The 21,187-nt window shown below is 50.5% G+C and overlaps 1 protein-coding gene across 1 annotated transcript; it reads right to left on the reverse strand.

Moving 5' to 3' along the window:
• Window positions 1-19,207: 19,207 nt before the first annotated feature.
• LOC134527017 (olfactory receptor 14C36-like) lies at window positions 19,208-20,337 on the reverse strand (the record flags this gene model as incomplete). The annotated part of the gene is made up of 2 exons (XM_063359365.1): window positions 19,208-19,213; window positions 19,696-20,337. Coding segments are annotated over 2 exons (648 nt in total), but the record flags the coding sequence as incomplete, so codon positions are not given.
• Between the last annotated feature and the right edge of the window lie 850 nt (window positions 20,338-21,187).

Below are 21,187 nucleotides of genomic sequence, written 5' to 3' on the forward strand. Positions count from 1 at the left end.
TGGTCTTCAAGGACAGCATCCTCCAAGAAGAACATTGGCCTGTATCAAAACTCAGTTTGAAACCTGGAAGTAAATTCAAGGGAATCATAACGAGATTTCCAACTTCAGGAATTCTTCCAGAAGAAAACAAAGATATTAGTTGGACACTGCTGTATTGAGTTAGAGTAGGGAGAGAGAGTTCCGAGATACTCTATGTCTTTTTTGCCTCAGACTTCCCCAGCAAGGTCTCTCAGGGCTTTGTGCCTCGAGGCAAGACTCTGGACAAGAACAGCCAATGGTGGACACGAATGAAATCAGGATCTACTGGAGCAAACTCAACCACTACCAGTACATGGGAATGGACGGGTTACATCCAGAGGTGCTGGAAAGTAAGAGAATGTCACAGTGAGGCCACTCTCCCTCATCTTGGAAAGGTCCTGGAGACTGGTGGGACTCCCTGACATCTGGCAAAAAGTAAATGCTGCATGCATCTTTCAAAAGGGTCCAGAGAAGGAGGTGGGGAGCTAAAGGCTGCTTAGCTTCCCTTTAGATGAGGAACATGTCCCAAAGCATGTTCTCTCGCACTGCATTTCTGGGTGCCTGAAGGAGACGGTGCCTGGATGAACTCAGGGAACAGGTACACCGGTTACGGTTTGGCACTTGGAGGGCCATGGTGTTATGCCATTGTACGCCCCATAAAGATTTGGCCACCTCAAAAAAAGGGACGATAGGAGGGAAGTGCTAGCAGGTGGGACCATTGCTTGACTGCAAAGAGATAAAGGCAGGATCTATCCAACGTATCCAACCTTCATTGCGCCCAGCCTCTTTTAGATAGGAGATATAGATGTGAAATGTATTAAAATAAACATGTCCTCGGAACACAGTCTGGGATCTGTGCTTGACAGGAAAATGTGTTTTCTATTGGTCTAAGGCCATCCAGAATGGAAAGTGAACTTCAGGGCAGGGAATGGGGACGTGACATACAGCTGAGGCATGTCTTCTCTGTATTGAACTCTGCCTGCCTTTGATCTCCTTTGTTGGCCATTAGGAAACACCGTTCTGTGTCAGCTCATTTTCAAGGTAAAGCGGGTGGGAACCGGTGCCAAGGAGTGGAAACACGCAGCTACGGACTGGAGTGGAGAAAGCTCAGGTTTGAACAGGCTGCTGTAAGTCCTGGTTGCCAGATGAGAGACATGGGGAGATTGAGACAAAGCCTGTCCATGGAGTGTTTGCAATAAAGGGTCTTGCCTTAAAGGGTCTTGAGGCTCCATTAGCAGAAATTCAGGATCAACATGAACTGGAGATTGCTGGCATCATTTATTGTGTGAGAAGAAAAAATAAAGAACAAAGTAAGAAGGAAGCAATCCTTCCTTATGGTTGTTTAGTATTGAAATGTATTCATCTGAGAACTCTCTAATTAAGCACAGAAGAACTGAGGAATCCAGGAAGTCCATGCACAGACACTTGGCTGGTTATGGCATTTGGTATGGAAATGAGTCCTCTCCAGCCAAGATCCTGTAGACCCTCAAACACTGGGCAAGCCTCTAGAGAAGTAAAACTCAGCAGCAAAACCCCAAGATGGTGAGGGTGTTACCAGGCCCCGCTGGTGCCCATCACTGGAGACACCATGGAGGGAATGACCGGACAAGATTCCTGTCCCTGGGGACCGGTGAAGCAGAAAGTCAGAAGCACTGGTTATAGGTGGAAAATCAAATGTGGAGGTGGCTCTGAAAACCTTTGATGCATTTCATCAATGGGGACAGCCTCGCCCTGTCCCCTGTCCCTTGGGGATTTGCCAGAGCCTGTGAGACTCCAATAGTTCACCCACCTTCTTCCAAAGCCCTGATAATGTTCCCCTCGCACAGAAGACGCCTTAGCCCCCCGACTTGCTTGAACCTTCTGGTGGAAGTTCCAATATGAACTGGTGCCAAAGGCAGCCAAGTGGTGTGCTACATCTGACATTGCCAATGCATTCTTCTTTTTCAGTCCCTTTGGCAGCAGGGTGCAGGCCACAGTTTGCTTTCACGTGGTGTCCAATGCACCTGGAATGCCCCCAGGGACAGGACAAGAGGTACTTGAACATAAGAAGTTCCATCTACACATGAGGAGGAACTTCTTGACTTTGAGGGTGGCAGAGCACTGGAACAGGCTGCCCAGAGACGTGGTGGACTCTCCTTCTCTGGAGACATTCAAAACCCGCCTGGACGCATTCCTGTGCAACGTGCTCTAGATGAACCTGCTCTGGCAGGGGGGTTGAACTACGTGATCTCCAGAGGTCCCTTCCAACCCCTACCATTCTGTGATTCTGTAATCGACTGTCCTACAGTTTGCCATGGACTAATCCAAACTGCACTGGAACAGCCTGATACCCCTGAACATCTACAATACATCCATGATCTCATCATGTGGGGCAACAAAGCAGAAGTGTTTGAGAAGGGAAAAAGAGCAATTGAGATTCTTCTGAAAGCTGGTTTTGCCATAAAAGAAGCAAGGTCAAGGGACTTGCAGAGAAGATTCAGTTCTTGGGAATAAAATGGCAGGATGGATGCCGTCATGTCCCTATGGATGCGGTCAACAAGATTGCAACTATGTCTCCACCAGCTAAGAAGAAGGAAGCACAAGCTTTCTTAGGCCTTGTGGGATGCTGGAGAATGCATATTCCAGGTTGTAATCAGCTTGTGAGCCCTCTCTATGGAGTAACCTGAAAGAAGATCTATTCTGAGTGCGGCCTTGAGCAACAACAACCCTTTGAGCAGATCAAACAGGAGATAGCTCGTGTGGTAGCTCTTCGGTCTGTCCAGACAGGACCAGCCGTGCGTAATGGTCTCTACAGTGCAGCTGGGGCACGTGGTCTCACCTGGAGCCTCTGGCAGAAATCATCGGGAGAAACCTGAGGTCAGCCTCTAGGCTTTGGAGATGAGGGTATTGAGGATCGGAAGCCCTCAACACCCCAACCGAAAAAGAGATCCTGACAGCGTATGAGGGGGTTTGAGCCACTTCAGAAGTTGTTGATGGGCAAGCACGGCTCCTCCTGGCACAGCAGTTGCCTGTGCTACACTGGATATCCCCTCCACACATCACGTGACTGACGCTACATGGACTAAGCGGGTAGTGCTGATCACACAGTGAGCTCGACCAGGGAAACCAAACCTCCAGGAATCCTTGAAGAGATTACGGACTGTCCAGAGGGCATAGATTTTGGAGCATCTCATGAGGAGGTGGCTCATGCCCCGGTGGCACCCTCATACGATGAGTTGTCATCTACTGATGAAAGGTGTGAAAGGCAGGGCCAGAAGGCTGGATGCCTCTCCCAAAGCTGGTATCAGGAGCACACCCAAGGAATTGCTCCATGAAAAGTCCTCATGGTGTTCTGGGGTTCTCCACAGACTCAGGGGGACAGGGTCAGAGTTGCAGGGGGATCTGTTAGGGACCAAGGGCTAGATGAGGAGAGCTCCCTTCTTGGTGGCACATGTCCAAGCAGAGTGCAAATGGTCTTCGATTGTTCTTCCTGGTACTGTCCCGCTTGTGGTATGGCCGATGGCCACTGCTATCCTGGAGAGGAACTTGGAGTTGCCAGGAGAGCTCATGGGATCTCCCGGAAAAGTATGTGAGTCTGGGTGAGCAGTGAGTGGCATCTCATCAAATGAGTGACCATCCAAGGTGGAGTGTCCTTGAAGGAAAGGTGAACCTAAAGAGCCCATGGGCTAACAAGGCCCCTGCAGTGCCAGGAGGCAGCAGGCCAAAGGGACAAAAGACTAGACAATGGTTCAGCCCACTGTCCTAGAAACCCTGTGGGACCGATCTAGGGCAGCCCTTCCCTGCCCTTTGTGACACTAAAGACACCCCATTGTCCTGCCAAGCCCTGTCCTTGTCTACTGAGCAATCAGGGAAGATGGAAGGGGACTCAGCAGCAGTGATCCCTTTCTGGCTGGGGCTGCTCCCCACCTTGACCAGCATGGCGAGTGCAGGGTCACCCCGTGGCCCCAGGGCACCACAGCCCCCTCCCTCTGCAGAGCAGCACCGCCAGCTCAGGTCCCTGCAGGAAGCATGGGGTGGGAACCAGGAATGTCCAGCCAGGCCAGCCTGGACACACTCACCTGGGGAAAGGCTTTCTGGGGAGAAAGGGTGACCAGGGAGAAGAGCAAGGGAGCATTTCTGTGCCTGCAGGGAGGAATCCATGGGAAGGAGAAACCTCTTTCTGCAGGCCCCCACTCAGGGCAGGCTGCTCTGTGCCTGGAGCAGGACTCTTGTGCTGGCCTGGGGAGAGGGGCTGGCACTGAGGGGACACAGACAACCTCTGGCCCAGGCACTGCGGGAGGCCACCAAAACAGGAGGGCTGAGGGGGACAGAGCCCTGAGGGCTGCCGGGGTACTTTGTCAGGGAGATATCTCCCCACCCTTGAACACACCTGTCCCATGCGGTTCCAGCACGGTGGGGCCATTGGACCGTTAATGGGGCAGCAGGGCCCGCCTTCCCATTGCTCTCCAGTTTCCCCATCCCATTACTCCTCGCTCAGTCACATCCCTCTAAACTCCCCAGGTGCTGCTTTGAGCTTCAGGCAGTTGGAAGAATGCCCTGGTCTTTCAGCAGGCTGATAATCTCTTCAGCCAAATCCTTCCATGTGTTTATATCTGTCATATCCCATCCATCTCTCTCCCATACTTGGAGTGAGGTTATCCCTTCGGATGGTGACCCTCGCTGGAGGAGGTTCACCAGGTTGAAGAAGCCCATGTCTCTCACCGTCCCCACACAGGGCACATGGTTTAGGCCCCAATCCTCAAAACTAAGAAATTCCAACTGAACTCAAGAAAACAGGTTTTGGCATCAAGAACACACAACCCTGGCACGGGCTGCCCTGAGAGGCTGTGGAGTGTCCTGTCGTGGAGATACTAAAAACCAGCCTGGACATCTTCTTAAGTGACCTGCTCTGGCTGACTCCCTCTAGGGCAGCAGGAATGAACTAGACGATCTCCAAAGATCCCTTTCAATCTACATGATTCTGGGAGTACATGGCAGTCCAGCAACATCTAGGGTAGATGCTTGTGAGGTCCCTTCTGCCTGAGAACCCAACAGGCCAGCAGCAGGCCAAGGCCTGGCGTGTTGATTGTGAGGTCACTGCTGCTATAACGGCAGGAACCTGGTGGCAGGCCAACCCCCGGCTCAAGGCTGGGTTCGGTGCCTACGAGGTCATTTCTCCATGAGTACCTGACAGGCCAGCAGCAGGCACGGGGTGTGGATGTTGGTTATGAGGTCAGTGCTGCCACAGTCTCTGATGGGCCAGAAGCAGGCAGATATTGATTTGGAGGTCACTTCTGCCTGAGTCCTTGATAGCCCCGCAGCAGGCAAATGGCCTGAATGCCAGTTGTGAGGGTGCTGCTGCCTGAGGACCTGAGAGACCATGAGCAAGCTCGTGGGTGTTTGAAGCCCTGTGTTCCAGAGCACCCCTTAGGCCAGCAGGTTGAAGACCAGGCTTGGTTCTTGTGAGGCCCCAAGTATGGGACATGCCAGCAGCATGCGTATGAATGCAACACACAGTATGGGACACGCCAGCACGTATGGAACACACCAGCAGCTAGAGGTTGCTTGTGGGATCGCTGCTGCTTGGGCACATGATTATCCAGCAGCAGGCTCATGACTGGGGTCTGTGTTTGTGAAGTCATTTCCTTCTGAATACCTTTGTAGGCCAAAATGAGGCTTGTGGCTGTGTTTGGAGCCTGTGTGGTCTCTTCGTCTTGGAAACTTTCTGGACTCTAACATAGGTGGTGGGACATCCACACTAATGGTCCCAAGGCTTCTTCCAGCTTTTACTTTCTGAGCAGTGAAATGTCTTGGGATTTCTCTTCCATGGGCTGAGGTTTCTGGGCTCACTGGTAGGGCGTCCAACAAAGCTAAGATGCCTGGGCGTGAAGAGTGAAATATTTATTAATATATGCTGCGATTGAGAGACGGGACGCTGCTTGATGCAAGCAAAATGTCAGTTTATTAGACGCGTCGGAAAGCCTTTTATACAGCTACTTAACAGTTACATAAATTCTATCATTTCTGATTGGCTTAGCTCTAAATGTTTCATTACAATAATCCCTCCTACTTGCGGTTTCGCTACATGCTAGAAGCTACAGGTTTGCTATGTGCTAGAAGCTACAGTTATAACTTGTTGCTTACTCCCTACTTCCTCAAGGTTATTTGTCTCGGGTCTGCAAGGCCAGCTGTTCCCTGACTCCTCAGAGCTATTTGTCTCAGATCTACAAGGTCGGCATGCCCTTGAGTTTCTTGCATACTTGTACTTTTCCACTGGCAGACCCGACATCTCCCCCCTTTTTGTTTCTTTAAAGGCAGAACTGAGGCGCGGGTTTAAAGGTCATCATACTCAGTGAGCTGGACAGAACTAACACTACCGTAAATCTTCGGAATATCGCCGTTTTGAATAAACCATGTATGTCGAACAACTTTAGTCACCATAGACCTGACACAGGAAAGAGCGCAGCTTAGAATCAAAAGGCCTACCAATGTAATAACTAATATGAGCACAGCAGATTGTACCAGGCTCCTAAGCCAGCCCTTTAGCCCAAACCAATCCCCCGAAGCACCCAATCCGAAGAAGTCCGTATCAGATTGCACCTTTTGTGAATGCGTGAGGAGTTGTGTAATTTGCTTATGTATCGAAGAAGAGTGGTCCTCTAAGTCCATGCAGCACATTCCGTCAAAGTCCTCACAGCCATGTCCGTGGGCTAGTAGCAAGAAGTCAATAGCGGCTCTGTTTTGCAGGACTGCGTGTTGTACCCTGGACAAGTCTTCAGCCATCTCAGATAGTATGCGGCTGGTAGCATTTGCTTGCTTAACCACCCAACAGGCAATTGCATCTAAGTTTCTGTGGGCTCTCGCTGCTGCCACCCCAGGGGTAAATAGCGAGGCGAAAAAAACCTCCCAGCGATTCCATAGCTTAACATTATCGTCGCAAGTATTATCTAATGCTTGTGTTGTGTCACGAGTAAAACGTAACCGCTGTTTTGGGCTTGGATGATAGTGAGGAGTGCCAAGACTAAGCTGTCCAATAGTACACGGGCCTCCTCTAGGGTTAGAAGGGATCCCAGACCAAGCTCTATTTCCGCAAATAAAAAAGAACCCCAAGGGGAGCCGCCTAGGGAGCATGGTACCGGGGGCTGAGTGAGTGGCGTCTCGAGCAATGCTCAAACACCATTGTTGTTGCCAGAGGGTAGCATTACCAATAGGTGAGATGACGGTCGGTGGAGAATCCTTTACTAAGCGCCCCTCTTTTTGGGCCCCCGACCATGACCTAAGGCCAATAAACAAACAGTGAGAAGCATTAAGAGAATCTACTAAGTCAATTTCCTGCGGCTCGGGCCCTATTGGCAATTTATCATCCCAATTATCATATTTTTCAAAAAGGTCCTTGAGATTTTTCCATGAAAAAGGAAGCCTTCCAGAAATACTGTACTGCTTCCGTAAGGTTGTCATAGAGTTATTAAACAGTAAAAAGGTCGAGTTATTCAGTGGTACCCCTACTAAGCAGGTGATGAAGGGCGAGCTGGGCGTAGCAAGACTAGCACAAAAGCTAGTTGTATTGAGCGACCTGGCCAGAGTAACCCAGACATTTTGACGGGGGTCAAAAAGGTGAGGGTGGTACCCTGGCAAAGGATTGGCATGTGTCCAGGCTGCACATAGACAAAAAAGTGTTAACAGGATCATGATGTTTGAAGGACTCTTCCCCCCACCCCCCCCTTTTTTTTTTTTTTTTTTTTTTTTTTGCAATGCTAAATTCTTACAATGCTAATTTCATATATTAGGCAACTGTCACACCATCTATTGGCCAATGTTAATCGTCGCTACCATCTCTTACCACAGCGATAGCAGTCACATAAAACCCAAGGGTCACAATTACCACAGGCGACGCAATGAATATGTTCTACTGGCGTCTCTGCTCTATTGTCCATAAGAGCACTGCATCAGTCCTCCGAATGTTCTCCGGTATGCTGTTCAGGGGAATGATCTAGCTGTGGATTGGTGTTGTGGCCATCCGATTGTGGTAGGGGTTCACGGAAAGGTCTCACGCTCTTCGCTGGGATCCACCTGGGGCCTCGTTCTGTGGAAACTCAAGCATAGCCTCTGCCCCATGTGACAAGGGGGTACGGCCCCAAGACCTTACCTGTCTCAGGGTCGCGGATCAGGACTGGAGCTTTTACGCTGGCTTCGAAAGAAGTGTTTGTGTTAAAGCGGCGAATGATCAGAGGGTTGTTATCTATTAAAGTACAATTTAAAAAGTTAAAAACATACAGGGCTTTCTGTAGACGTTCTTCAGGGGTGGCTGTCCCTACTCCCCCTTTCTGTTGCTGTAACAAGCGCTTTGAAGACTGATGAGAGCCTTCAATCAGGGACTGGCCCGTAGGGGAATGCGGGATCCCAGTGATGTGAGTGATCCCCCAAGAGATAAAAAAGGTTTTAAGTGCAGCCGAGATATAAGCAGGGCCATTGTCTGTTTTGATTTGTGCAGGGATGCCTAAGGTAGCAAAAGCACGCAGCAGATGCCTGCAAACATCTTTCGCCGCCTCCCCCACATGGCAGGAGGCAAATAGAGCGCCTCAAAAGGTGTCAATAGAGGAATGGACGTATTTTAATCTCCCAAATTCTGGATAGTGTGTGACATCCATCTGCCATAATTGCAGGCTTTGTAAGCCTCTGGGATTAACCGCACCTGGTGCCGTAGGAAAAGAATGTTTTTGACAATCAGGGCAGACAGCGATAATGTTCGCTGCTTGCTGAGAAGTGAGGCCAAACTGATGTTTGAGGCCCCCTGCATTCTGATGGAAAAAGGAATGACTAAGTTTAGCTTCTGCAATACGGTCAGGTAAAACTTGTACCGGCAGAGTGAGCATATCGGCCCGTCGATTGCCCTCTGCAATAAACCCAGGTAAAGAGGTGTGCGATCTAACATGTAAAACAAAATAGGGATGTGTTCGAGAGGTTAAAAGGAAAACAAGTTCCTGCAACAAAGCAAACAAATCAGCATGCGAAGTATGACGCAGCACCGAGGCCTCTGCCCGTTCGACGACGCCTGCAACATAAGCAGAATCAGTAATAAGATTCAGTGGTGTAGACCACTTACGAAAAGCTCGAACAACAGCGGCAAGCTCTAGGATTTGAGGGGACCCGGAGACTGTCTCAACGTCCGACTCCCATTGTTGAGAGCGGTCATCCCACCAGACAATCACCGACTTGTGTGTTTTTCCAGACCCATCGGTGAACACAGTAAGGCCTTGGAGGGGCTGGTGACATCTCTTTGGTATGGATATTAAGTTAAAATGAGCATGTAGAAGCTTGTGGGACGGAGGATGTGAGGTTAGTTGACCCGAATAATCTGTTAAGGCAAATACGAAAGCATCAGACTGTTGGAATAACCATTGTAGGTACATATTAGTTACAGGTAAACAGATAGAAGCAAAGTCCATCCCTGACAGGGCAAGCAAGCGCTGCCGTGCTTTAATTATCAAGGAAGCAAACATTTCATGTTGTGTCCAAATTGTTTTAGTGGGCTGGTTGGGTAAAAAGACCCACTCAATGATTAATAAGGGATCAGGATTGTTAGGGTCCCATTGAAAAATCAAAGCATATGGCTGACGTGCAGGGTTCAAAATAATTAAATTGAAGGGCAATTCAGGCGCACAGCGGTGTGCTTGCCGTGAGGCGATGGCTTCCGCTACTTTTTGTAATGAGGCAGCAGCTTCAGGACCAAGTCGACGAGGGGAGCGTAAATCGGAATCTCCCTTGAGGAGTTCAAACAAAGGGCTTAAGTCTGAATTGGAGATTCCTAGCAAGGGTCGGACCCAAGTAATGGTCCCTAATAATTTTTGAACATCGTGCAAATTTTTAATGTCCGCCTGTATATGCACAGGTTGGGGAACTATCGTCTGGGTCCTGATGCGCCAACCCAAGTAGGTCCAAGGGGGCATTTTCTGGACTTTTTCGGGCGCAATACAGAGGCCTGCCGAATTGACAGCGGCCGTGACAAGGGCTACGGCCTTTTCCATGAGCTCAAGGTGAGGCGCAGCCATCAAGATATCATCCTTATAATGATATAACAGAACTTGAGGCAACGCAACCCTGACAGGGCTAAGTACCTTAGCGACATACCATTGACAAATTGTCGGGCTATTTTTCATTCCCTGTGGCAGTACAACCCACTGATATCGTTGCACAGGGGCTTGCATATTGACACTTGGGACTGAAAAAGCAAATTTGGCAGCGTCGTCAGGGTGTAGTGGAATATTAAAAAAGCAATCCTTAAGGTCAATAACGGTGAGATGCCAATTGCGGGGGATCATAGTTGGGGAAGGGAGCCCTGGCTGCAGAGCTCCCATATCTACCATAGCATCGTTGATTTTTCTGAGATCATGGAGCAGGCGCCACTTGCCAGATTGCTTCTTAATAACAAAGACAGGTGAATTCCAAGGACTAGTAGTAGGTACTATATGTCCTTTTGCTAATTGTTCCGTAACCAGTTCTTGGAGAGCGCGAAGCTTTTCGAGTGGTAGGGGCCATTGATCTACCCAAATGGGCGTCTGAGTTTTCCAAGTCAGTTTCAGGGTGTCGCGCACCTCAATGGCCCCTCCTAAAAATGCGACTGAATGGAAGTTCCCCCTTGTGACAGCACATCACGTCCCCATAAGACCATAGGAACAGGCAGCACAAAAGGCTTGACGGAAGCCACTCGTCCTTCTGGGACTTTGATTTGGATCAATTCCGAGGATTGGTGGCTTCTACCAACTCCTCCGATTCCGGCTAGCGCCTGAGGCACAGCTGCCAAAGGCCATTGTGGAGGCCACTTCGCCTGTGAAATTACGGTAACATCGGGCCCTGTGTCAATAATCCCATTCAGGATTACTTGCTGAGTGCCATGAATTGACAAAGTGGTCGCTTCTGGGAAATGGACTGTACCCAGAGAATCTGTGGATCCCCAGTAGATCCAAAACCTCCTTGTCTTTGCTGCGGAGGTGGGTGAAGCGAAAGAGAGCTTGCGTTCTGCAGGATCAATAGTAATTGTGCAATGCGGCTTCCTTTGGGTACTGTGCAAGGGGGAAATGGGGCCCACGCCATGATTTTAATTTCCCCAACGGTATCTGCATCAATTACTCCAGGCAATACAAAAAGCCCAGCTAAGGTAACCGATGATCTCCCTAATAGTAGCCCTTGTGTTTTCGGGGGTAAAGGACCTGAAACATTAGTTGCTAATAAATGAACAGAGGAATCAAGCAACGTTACTGCGTGTGAGGTTGCCAGGTCCAATCCGGCGCTACCGGCTGTTGCTGGGCGAAGACTTGTGGCGAGGTCACACCCATCTGCATGGCTCGATTCACCGGCGACGATACTTGTGTCTGTGCGCGTCGCTGCCCCGCGCTCCGCAAGCGGTTTCCCTGTATCGGCTGCCCTTGAAAATTATACTTAGAACGACATTGATTAGCATAATGACGCCCCTTCCTGCATCGGGGACAGATCCCAGGGACTTGGGCTTTAGCCCCCCCATTAGAAGCGAGACAATTTCGTTTGATACGGCCTGGTTTACCACAACCGTAACAATTTCCTCCCCCAGACATGCCTCTCATAGCTACGAAAGCAGCTGCCATCGCTTCAAATTTATGGTCCACAGTACCGATACGATTACAAGCCTCCACCATTTCGACCAAGGTCGGAGCTCGGTTAGGGAGAGATTTAAGTAATTTTTTACAGTCGGCGTTAGCATTTTCAACTGCTAATTTTAATAGCAAAATTTCTCAAGCTTCGATATTATCTACTTGGCGTTCTAAAGCTTGCTTAAGTCTACCAATGAATTGCATGTACGGCTCCCGAGGTTCCTGCGTAATAGAGGTGAATGCCTTTTGAGGTTTACTGGAATCGGGTATTTTGAGTAAAGCCTTTTTTGCTTCTTCGCGGATCGCTTCCAGGGCCTCTCGTGGACAATCTCGAGCCTGTGCCGCTGGATCAGAGTGCTGACCCGTACCCATAAGTTGCTCCACGGTCAGTGCGGCAAGAGCAGCATTATTATGACCCACGTAGCTGGTGAGGAGAGTTTGAAGGCCCCCTCTCCAACGCGACTCCCAGAGGGAATACTGGGTAGGGGTTAATAACAATTGCGCTAGCGATTTTAAATCATGAGGAGTCATAACATACGTATCAAAGACAGAAGACAGCAGGCTCGCAAAATATGGGGAAGAGAGCCCGTGTTCTGTGACGGTACGGCGCAGCTCTTTAATCACCGGGAAGGACAAAGCCTCCCACTGCACTCCCCGGCCTTGATAAATAACAGGGGCGACTATCGTTCGCGCTATTTCCAAGTCACCTTCTTTTAAAGCTTGACGTCTAATATTCGCCCATGTATCATGAGGGTCAGGGGGATACAAGTCAGGCTCTTTATCGGGATCAACGGGCCCCGGGTCAAGCGGATCTTCCTCAGGAGGGTAGCCTGCGGCACAGACCTTTAAGGGTCCGGGCGACTTAGCGCGTCGCAGAGGTAGCGGAGGGGGAAGCAAAGGCTGAGCTGATGAAGGTTCCCCCTTAGTATCTGGAGAGTCTTTATGTGATTTAACAAAATGAGTAGTGAACGCGACAGTGTTTTATGGGATGTGATGACAAGGTACACTTGATTCTTTATTGCATAGAGGACAGGGTCGGACAAGCTGTCAGGGAGACCCTCCCGTTGAGTCATGAGGCTCAACTTTCTTTCTAAACTCCTTCTCGGAGAGGAGTCTGCCTATGGCTGGATCCAATGCGTGTCCCAGCCTTGGTTAACGGTTTATGTCTAAAGGATTATGTATGTGCAATCAATCCTTTCTATCACTTAGCTAAGATTTCACAGTTTAACGTTCTATTAATCACCTACCGAGAATCTGTTGTGGCAAGGAATCTCTCGACGTCTAGGAGTAGAACCTTAAGCGAGCATCCCTGCTCAAGGGGAGATCCTGGCGTGCAGCCCACTGCCATGCAGGAGAGCTCCAAGCACTCTTGGGCTGTCCACTATTTATAGAGTAAGAGAATTGACCTACAGTCATATTCGCATGGGAACAAAATATCTAGGCCCCCACTCCAGACAGCGTGTTGGCTGTGTTGCCAGCCATCCCCCAAAGTCCAGGTGACACTCATCACACCTCCCACTGATGGTTATGGCTTGAGCAGGAGCTGGGGAGGGGCAGAAGCGGGAGAGCACAGCACCACAAGATGCAGCACGCAGGGATGTGGTTTAGTGGTGGACCTGGCAGGGCTGGGTTTACAGTTGGACACAATGATGTTAAAGATCCTTTCCAACATAGATGATTCCATGAGTCTGTGATTGTTTTGAGCCTCAGGACTCTGTTTCCTCCTCGCCCCTTCTCTGGGAGGCCAGGAGGTGTCACAGAATTTTCCTACACTTGGCATTGCTCCCCCTCACATCCCTCTGCCCCAGGAAGAGCCCTGGGCCACAAGCGAGGGACAGGATCTGCCTTGCCAGGGCCTGGGGCTGAGGGCTTGGCCTTTCTGCTGCATCAAACAAAGCAAGGGTTTCTTCAGCATTACAGCCACCTGCACTCTGCCTTTGCCCACCTGCAATCACAGCCTCCAATTATCTGCTCTAACGAGTCCCTGGGGAGGCTTTGTCAGGAATGGCCCTCAGTGGGGCTCATTAATGCTTCCAGGTACTTGGAGTTTGACTTCTGATTTCTTGAGCACTCTGTTCAACCTTCTCTCAGTATCTGAGGTCTGTGGACTCAGCAGCAAATACCCCATGGGGCTCATTACAAGACAGAAAGCCTTAACAAGCTTCTCTTTTTGTAATTTTCTTCAAGACTTGTACAGCTAATTGGAGAGGTTTCATAGTGTAATGAAGTAGGAAGATTTCAAAATGCATCTGATAAAAATGATCTTCTCTGTTAAAGGATATATTTTATTACTTTTCACTTTACAGAAGAGGTGATAGAAGCATTCTCTGATTGATATTGGTGCAGAGTGTTTCCTCAGGAAGTCTGGACACCTAGGGAAAGCAGTCCCTTGATGTCCATCGCTGGATGGACAGCCTTGCTCCTCACCTCCCCAACCTCACCATTTCTGACATTGCCCACCTGGGACTTGCATCACTGCTCCTTGCATCAGACTTCACTGCTCTCTGCAGCTGGAGGTTACAGCTCCATTGCACCATCTCCCACCTGAGCCCCTTAGAGACCTGGCTGCACCCAGGCACAGGAGAATTTTCCCCATTCTTCAGAAAAGAAAAGTAAAGCACAATCAGTTTTCATAAACAATAAATGATATTCTGCAATCATATGCTAAGTACAAGCTACCACTAATGAGGTTGATTTCTACAAGGGATAAACTTAGGTAGTTAGATAAAAAACAATACATATAAACATAATTAAAGAGCTGGCTAAGGAGGCAATTAGACTGTTGAGAGACAGTCAGGCTGTTCAGTCCCTGAAGGTGAAAGCAGCAGCGTGGGCGAGAGGTACCTGGATGAACAAAGAGTAAATGGAGAAGAAAACTGAAGAACTATGGAAAGGGCCTTTGCCGAGACAGTCTGGGTCTGACAAGGTGACTTTAGAAATGGTCACTGTATCAGGACAAGTAGACAAAAAATTAGAGAAACTAACTGCACTGTGTAACAGGGAGAATAGTTGTAATGGCGTCACAGGGAAGATCAATATTTCTTTGGAATATCCTTTCTGAGAGGTCATGGGATTGGCAGAGGTCTCTTGTGAGAGAGGACAAGCAAATGGTGCACCCGTCTTTGGAAGAATCCAACACTGCACCGCAGGGAACCAGAGGCTGCACAAGCTCACATCGGTGAGGAGCGGGCCATCAGTTGGAGTCCTCTTGGGTGACATTTTTTGGCACCAACAGCAGAACGTGTCCAAAACCCATCAGCACGGACTTACCAAGGGTCAATCATGCCTCGCCAACGTGACTGCCTGCACCATGAAGTAGCTGCATTTGTGCATGAGGGCAACTCTCGCCATGTTTGTCAATAGCAATAAACTCGGAGGATCATTTGTTTACCAATTAATTGACCAATTACTCCCATGGGCAAAACAGACCCAACTTGGGAAAATTCATTAAATGTATTTCCAATTGATTGTAACAGAATAGGACAGTGAGAAAGAAAACACAATTCAAAACACCTTCCCCCCTCCCTCCCTCCCTTCTTCCCAGGCTCAACTTCATTCCTAACTCTTCTACCTTTGCCCCGAGTGGCACAGGGGGGTTGTGGAATGGGAGTTGCCGTCAGTTCATAACACTTCGTTTCTGACCTTGCCCAACTGTGGGTCCTTCCCACTGACTGCAGTTCTCCACAAACGGCTCCAGCGTGGATGCTTTCCACAGGGTACAGTCCTTCAGGCGTGGACTGCTGCAGTGTGGGTCCCCCACAGGCCACAGGTCCTGCTGCAAAACCTGCTCCAGCATGGGCTCCTCTCCTTGGGCAGCAGGTCCTGCCAGGAGCCTGCTCCACCGGGGTCCTCCATGGGCTGCTGGTCTAACGCTCCTAAAGGAAAAAGGCCAGCCCAGCACGGCTTCTCTTCTGGACCAGACCACAAGAAGTCCCGGAGGATGGCCGTTTCCTATGCCCGTGGGACTTGAGAAAACTCAGAAGACTCCAGTGTTTTGGGTATTGCTGAACAGAGTTTGCATGGTGTCAAGGCCTTCTCTGTTTCTTCGTTCTGCTCCCTCCAGCGAGTAGGTGGGAGGTGAGAAAGAAGTTGAGAGGGGACCCAGCCAGGACCGCTGATCCAAACTGACCAGAGGCATATTCCATACCATATGACCTCATGCTCAGGAATAAAAGCTTGAGGCACAGGAGGAAGATGGTGGGGTTTTTTATTGTTTAAGGAGTCTGCTGCTTGGAGACTGGCTGGGCATTAGTCTGCTTGTGGGAGGTGTTGAGTGATGGTCTCCGTTTCACTTGTTGAGGTTTTTTTTCATCTCTTCTCTTCACCAGTTAAATTGTTATGTTGACCCAAAACTTTTCACACTTTATTTCTTCCTTGTCCCACTTGTGAAGGGGGAAGAAAGTGTGAGCGACTATGTGGCTGCTGGGCTATTGGCTATTGGCCATGGTCAACACATCACAGCAAGGAAGATTGTGATAGCTGGGAGCGAGTTCAGCGGTTGGCCACCAAGATGCTTAGGGGCTGAAGGGGAAGGGCCTTCTTTAGCCTGGAGAAGGGAAGGTCTTGGGAAGCTCATAGCAGCCTGTGTGTCCCTATGGGGACATTTTCAGGGCCATGGGGCCAGGCTTGTGACAGTGGTGCTTGGCAGGAGGTTAATAGACAATGGTCAGATGTTGAAATAAGGAAGGTTCAGGACAAAGAAAATGAAAATCTTTTTCTCTGTGAGGGCATCCAAGCATTGCAGGAGGTTTCCCAGTGACATTGTGCCATCTCTGTCCTTGGATGTTTTCCATCTCCTACGGGATAAAGCCTTGAGCAACATTTGACCAGCATTGGTCATGCCTTGAGGCATTTGACCAGCTTCCTGAACAAAGCTATCAGTATGCCATGCCTCCTGAGATTCCTGGGAGCAGCCACTTTCTTGTCTTTCTTGTTCTTCTACAAACTTCTCCACATCTGCAGACCAAGTGGTGATTTAGGCTGTAAAAAGAATGGAAACAAAGCCTCTGGCTTGGTTACTATCAACTTAATTGCTAAAAGAGAGTGAGATGGAGGAATCTCAGAGCTTCCAGATTTCTGTGGAAGGTTGAAGGCCTCCAAGAAAGGAGTTGAAAATAAGAGTGTTGAACTAGCCCAGCCTTTAAATCACTTCACATGGGATGCTTCTGCTTCCCACTTTCAGTCATTGGCACCCAGAAACCTCACATGCTTTTCTTCCTCTCCTCCCCAAACCTGACCAAGTGACATGAAGAAAGAACGCAGAAAGGCCCTAGGCCCCTGTGAATCAGCTGGGGTCTGGCACTTGGAGGGCCGCTCAGTGAATGGCAGTTCTTTCGTGGTCCACCCGATAAAGAATCAAGCTGGGAAGTCAGCCTGCAAGAGCAAACCAACAAGGTCCATGGACAGGCAAGGCTGTGTCTGGAGAACCTTTACACCTACAGCGTAGATCAAGCTGGGGCTGAACCTCAGGCCTGGGCTTAAAGGGGATCCTGAGCTGATGGACAGAGGGGTGGGAGGAGGCCCCAGGTGAAGCTGCTCAGGGCCATGAAGGCCTGTGGATGTTTTCAGGGCCCTGACATGGTTTCCATGGGAGCCCACCTGCCAGTGCCCTCAGTAGGCCTCCTTCCCTACTGTCCAGGGTTTATGCTCTGCTCCTCTCCTTCCCTGTTCCCCTGGAGATCTGGGAGACCACCATTCGATGGTCACTACAGCCAAGGCTGAGACTGGTCTTCACATCTCTGACCAGCTCTGCCTCTTGGCAGTACCAGCTCCACTTGTGCATCAGTGTGGCCCATTTGGCAGCTGTGCTAAGAACCATCAGCATGGACTTACCATGGGTAAATCAAAGAAAAAGGAAGCCTACAGAAGGTGGAAGCAAGGACAGGTAGCCTGGGAGGAATACAGAGAAATTGTCCAAGCAGCCATGGATCATGTTAGGAGAGCTAAAGCCCAGAGAGAGTCAAATCTGGCCAGAGGCATCAAGGGCAACAAGAAAGCTGAATAAAGAACACGGACTTCACAGTATCCAAGTGCTGTTGTGTCGAGTTCTTTGTTTCAACACCAAGCTGTGTGAAGCAGTTGACAAGCTGGAGGGATGGGATGGGATCCAGAAGGACCCGGACAGGCTTGAGAGATGGGCCTGTGTGGACCTCATGAAGTTCAACCAGGGCAGGTGCAAGGTCCTGCACGTGGGTCGGGGCAATCCCAGGCACAAATACAGGCTGGGTGGAGAATGGCTTGAGAGCAGCCCTGAGGAGAGGGACTTGGGTGTGCTGGTGGATGAGAAGCTCAACATGAGCCAGCAATGTGCACTCGCAGCCTGCTCCGGTGTGGGTCCCCCACAGGCCACACTTCCTGCCAGAAACCCTGCAGAGGCATGCTGGAGTGGATGGCAGGTGGACACAAAACGATGGATGAGATTCCCACAACGAGAGTAAAAGCTGCAGTCCCCAGGGCCAGAGAGAAACAGGCCTTGGCTGCGCAGCCCTGGCAGGAGAGGGGTTTGCTGTCCCAGGTTACTCTGAAGCACTGTGGGACCTATGGCAGAGGTGGAGCTGATCTGCAAGAAGGACAAGCTGCTGCTGAGAAAGTCCCTGGGGGAGGACAGCTTGTGATCTAGCCACGCTGTGACACCATGCTGGGGGCTGACTGGCTAGATAGTGGCTCTGCAGAGAAGGACCTTGGGGTCCTGGAGGACAAACAGCTGAGCATGAGCCAGCAATGCACCACCATGACAAAGACCAACAGCCTCCTGGGCTGCATCAGGAAAAGCATTGCTGGCAGATGGAGGGAGGTGACCTTCCCCTCTCCTTGGCACTGGTGAGGCCACACCTGGAGTGCCCACACCCTGCACACTCCCACAACTTAGCTCTACACTGACATTTTCCTCTCCCAGGCTTTTACCAGCCCATCCCAGCTGTTCCTCATCTCTCTCCAGAGCCCTTGCCCTCTCCTCTGCCCAGCCAAGCACAGCTGCCCAGTCTGGGCTGGTCCCACAGCAGTGCCCACCACAGTCGCTGCAGAGCTCTCGGCACTCACTCCACAGCCCCAGCTCCTCTGAAGGGCACACAGCCCCTGGGGGGCAGACAAGGAGCTCAGCCTCCCCATCAGCCCCAGGCTAGTGCTGGCCTCAAGGCAATGAGGAAAACAGGCTAGTCACTCTCTGCCTCTCCTGATAGCCTTTTGAGGTGACCCCCAACCCTGAGTGAATTTGCCCCCTCCTCTGCTCACATCAGCCCCGCTCCCCAGGACAGCACGACATTCCTTGGCCCTGAGGGTCCTCCGGCAGCTCCCACACCTCTCCAGCCTCCCTCTCCCACGCCTACCGGATCCACACTGACTTTCTGGGCATTGCAGAGTCCTTGTTTGTGCATACCTCAGTTTAGTGTTTTGCTTGTGGGGTACTTCACCTCTGTGGATGTTTCATCTCCTGTGTCTTCATTCACTCCCAGCTCAGGGCACGTGGTGAGTCCCCATCCTCTCCTCACACGTCCAAATTCATTTCCATAGAGTCTGCTGTATGCCATAAGTCCTGACACATGTGAAGCAGCCTGAGGAGGTAATCGGGAGCTCATGCACCATCTCCACTACCACTGGAGACAAGAAGAGAGCCTTTCGAACCAGAACATTTGGTCCACGGAACCCAATAGTACAGTGAGCTTAACCCCAAACACAGGGAGAACACAGGGAGAACAGACTCTTTGAAAGACCAGTTCGTTGGACATTTTATTGGCAGCACCTTTGGAGGAAGCACCTAGCATCCAGGCACTGCACCTGGGAGATGCCTTTTTCTTGAAGAGCTGCTATTAGACAGGTCACCTTTGACACAGTGTTGTGCAAGGGTCAGACACAACTGGAACAAACCTCAAGACAAGTGGTACAAACCCAGAAAATTATACAGAAGCAGGATGACTGCAAGAGAAAAAAGCAGGCTTATTGCCTAAGAGAAAGTCTAGAAAACGTGCGGAGAAGGGGAAACAATTTATTAATGGTGAAACGACGTCCATTGAGCCAGTTTCCATAGGGCATCCTTGAGCTCCTGGTTCCTCATGCTGTAGATGAGGGGGTTCAGTACTGGAGGCACCACTGAGTACAGGACTGCCACCACCAGGTCTAGAGCAGGGGAGGAGATGGAGGGGGGCTTCAGGTAGGCAAACATGACACTGCTGAGAAACAGGGAGATGACAGACAGATGAGGGAGGCACGTGGAAAAGGCTTTGTGCCGTCCCTGCTCAGAGGGGATCCTCAGCACAGCCCTGAAGATCTGCACATAGGACAGCACAATGAAAATAAAACATTCAAAGCCTAAACAGACACTAACCACAAGAAGCCCAGCTTCCCTGAAGTAGTAGTCTGTGCAGGAGAGCTTGAGGATCTGGGGGATTTCACAGAAGAACTGGTCCAGGGCATTGCCCTGGCAGAGGGGTAGGGAAAATGTATTGGCCGTGTGCAGGAGAGCATGGAGAAACCCACTGCCCCAGGCAGCTGCTGCCATGTGGACACAAGCTCTGCTGCCCAGGAGGGTCCCGTAGTGCAGGGGTTTGCAGATGGCAACGTAGCGGTCATAGGACATGACAGTGAGAAGATAAAACTCTGCTGAAATGAAAAAGACAAACAGAAAGACCTGGGCAACACATCCTGCATAGGAGATGGCCCTGGTGTCCCAGAGGGAATTGGCCATAGATTTTGGGACAGCGGTGGAGATGGAGCCCAGGTCGAGGAGGGAGAGGTTGAGGAGGAAGAAGTACATGGGGGTGTGGAGGCGGTGGTCACAGGCGATGGCGGTGATGATGAGGCCGTTGCACAGGAGGGCAGCCAGGTAGATGCCCAGGAAGAGCCCGAAGTGCAAGAGCTGCAGCTCCCGTGTGTCTGCGAATGCCAGGAGGAGGAACTGGGTGGTGGAGCTGCCATTGGATATTTGTCCTCTGGACATGGGGACCTATTCAAAGAAGAGACCAAAGTCTATTCAGTTTCTCAGAAAAACCTCTGAAAGTTCCTCTCCCCTTTCAAGCAGACCTTTGGCAGGTCCCTTTCATGAGCTGTGGTTGGTGCTGGCTGAGGGTGCCACTGGGAGCAGGGGGCTCTGCAGGATTCAGTCCTGCCTACAGCAATTGGTCGATAGGAAGACGGGGTGATCTTAGCCTACATCCACTTTTGATATCGAAGAGCTTTTCAGCATTGTCACTCCTAATTTACCCGACGGCAGAGCAAAGTTGAGGGGAATTTGCTTTGTGGACTTTGTTCCAGTTGTCACACAAGAGCTGAGGAGTTTTGGAGCATTCCTGCTGCACTCCAAGTGAAATCCTCTGGGTGCTGGCAGGCAAAGGGACTGTCCCTCAGTGAAGAGTGTGGAGAGCTGACCTGTCCCTCACCCTGCTCCCAGATGCCCTGGGCAGGCACCTGTTTGAGCTTGAGGACAGTAACACCCAGGTGTTCCCCCGAAAAGGCCAGGACACTGCTGAGAGCAGAGGAATCTCATCTCTCCCCTCCCAGCCAGGGACACAGAGGCCTCATTGCAGCTGCCGACCTACAGCCGTCCCGTGGCATCTCCCTCTGTGTTGGTTGAG

This window comes from Chroicocephalus ridibundus, chromosome 25, assembly GCF_963924245.1.
Source record: "Chroicocephalus ridibundus chromosome 25, bChrRid1.1, whole genome shotgun sequence".
Lineage (NCBI taxonomy): Eukaryota > Metazoa > Chordata > Aves > Charadriiformes > Laridae > Chroicocephalus > Chroicocephalus ridibundus.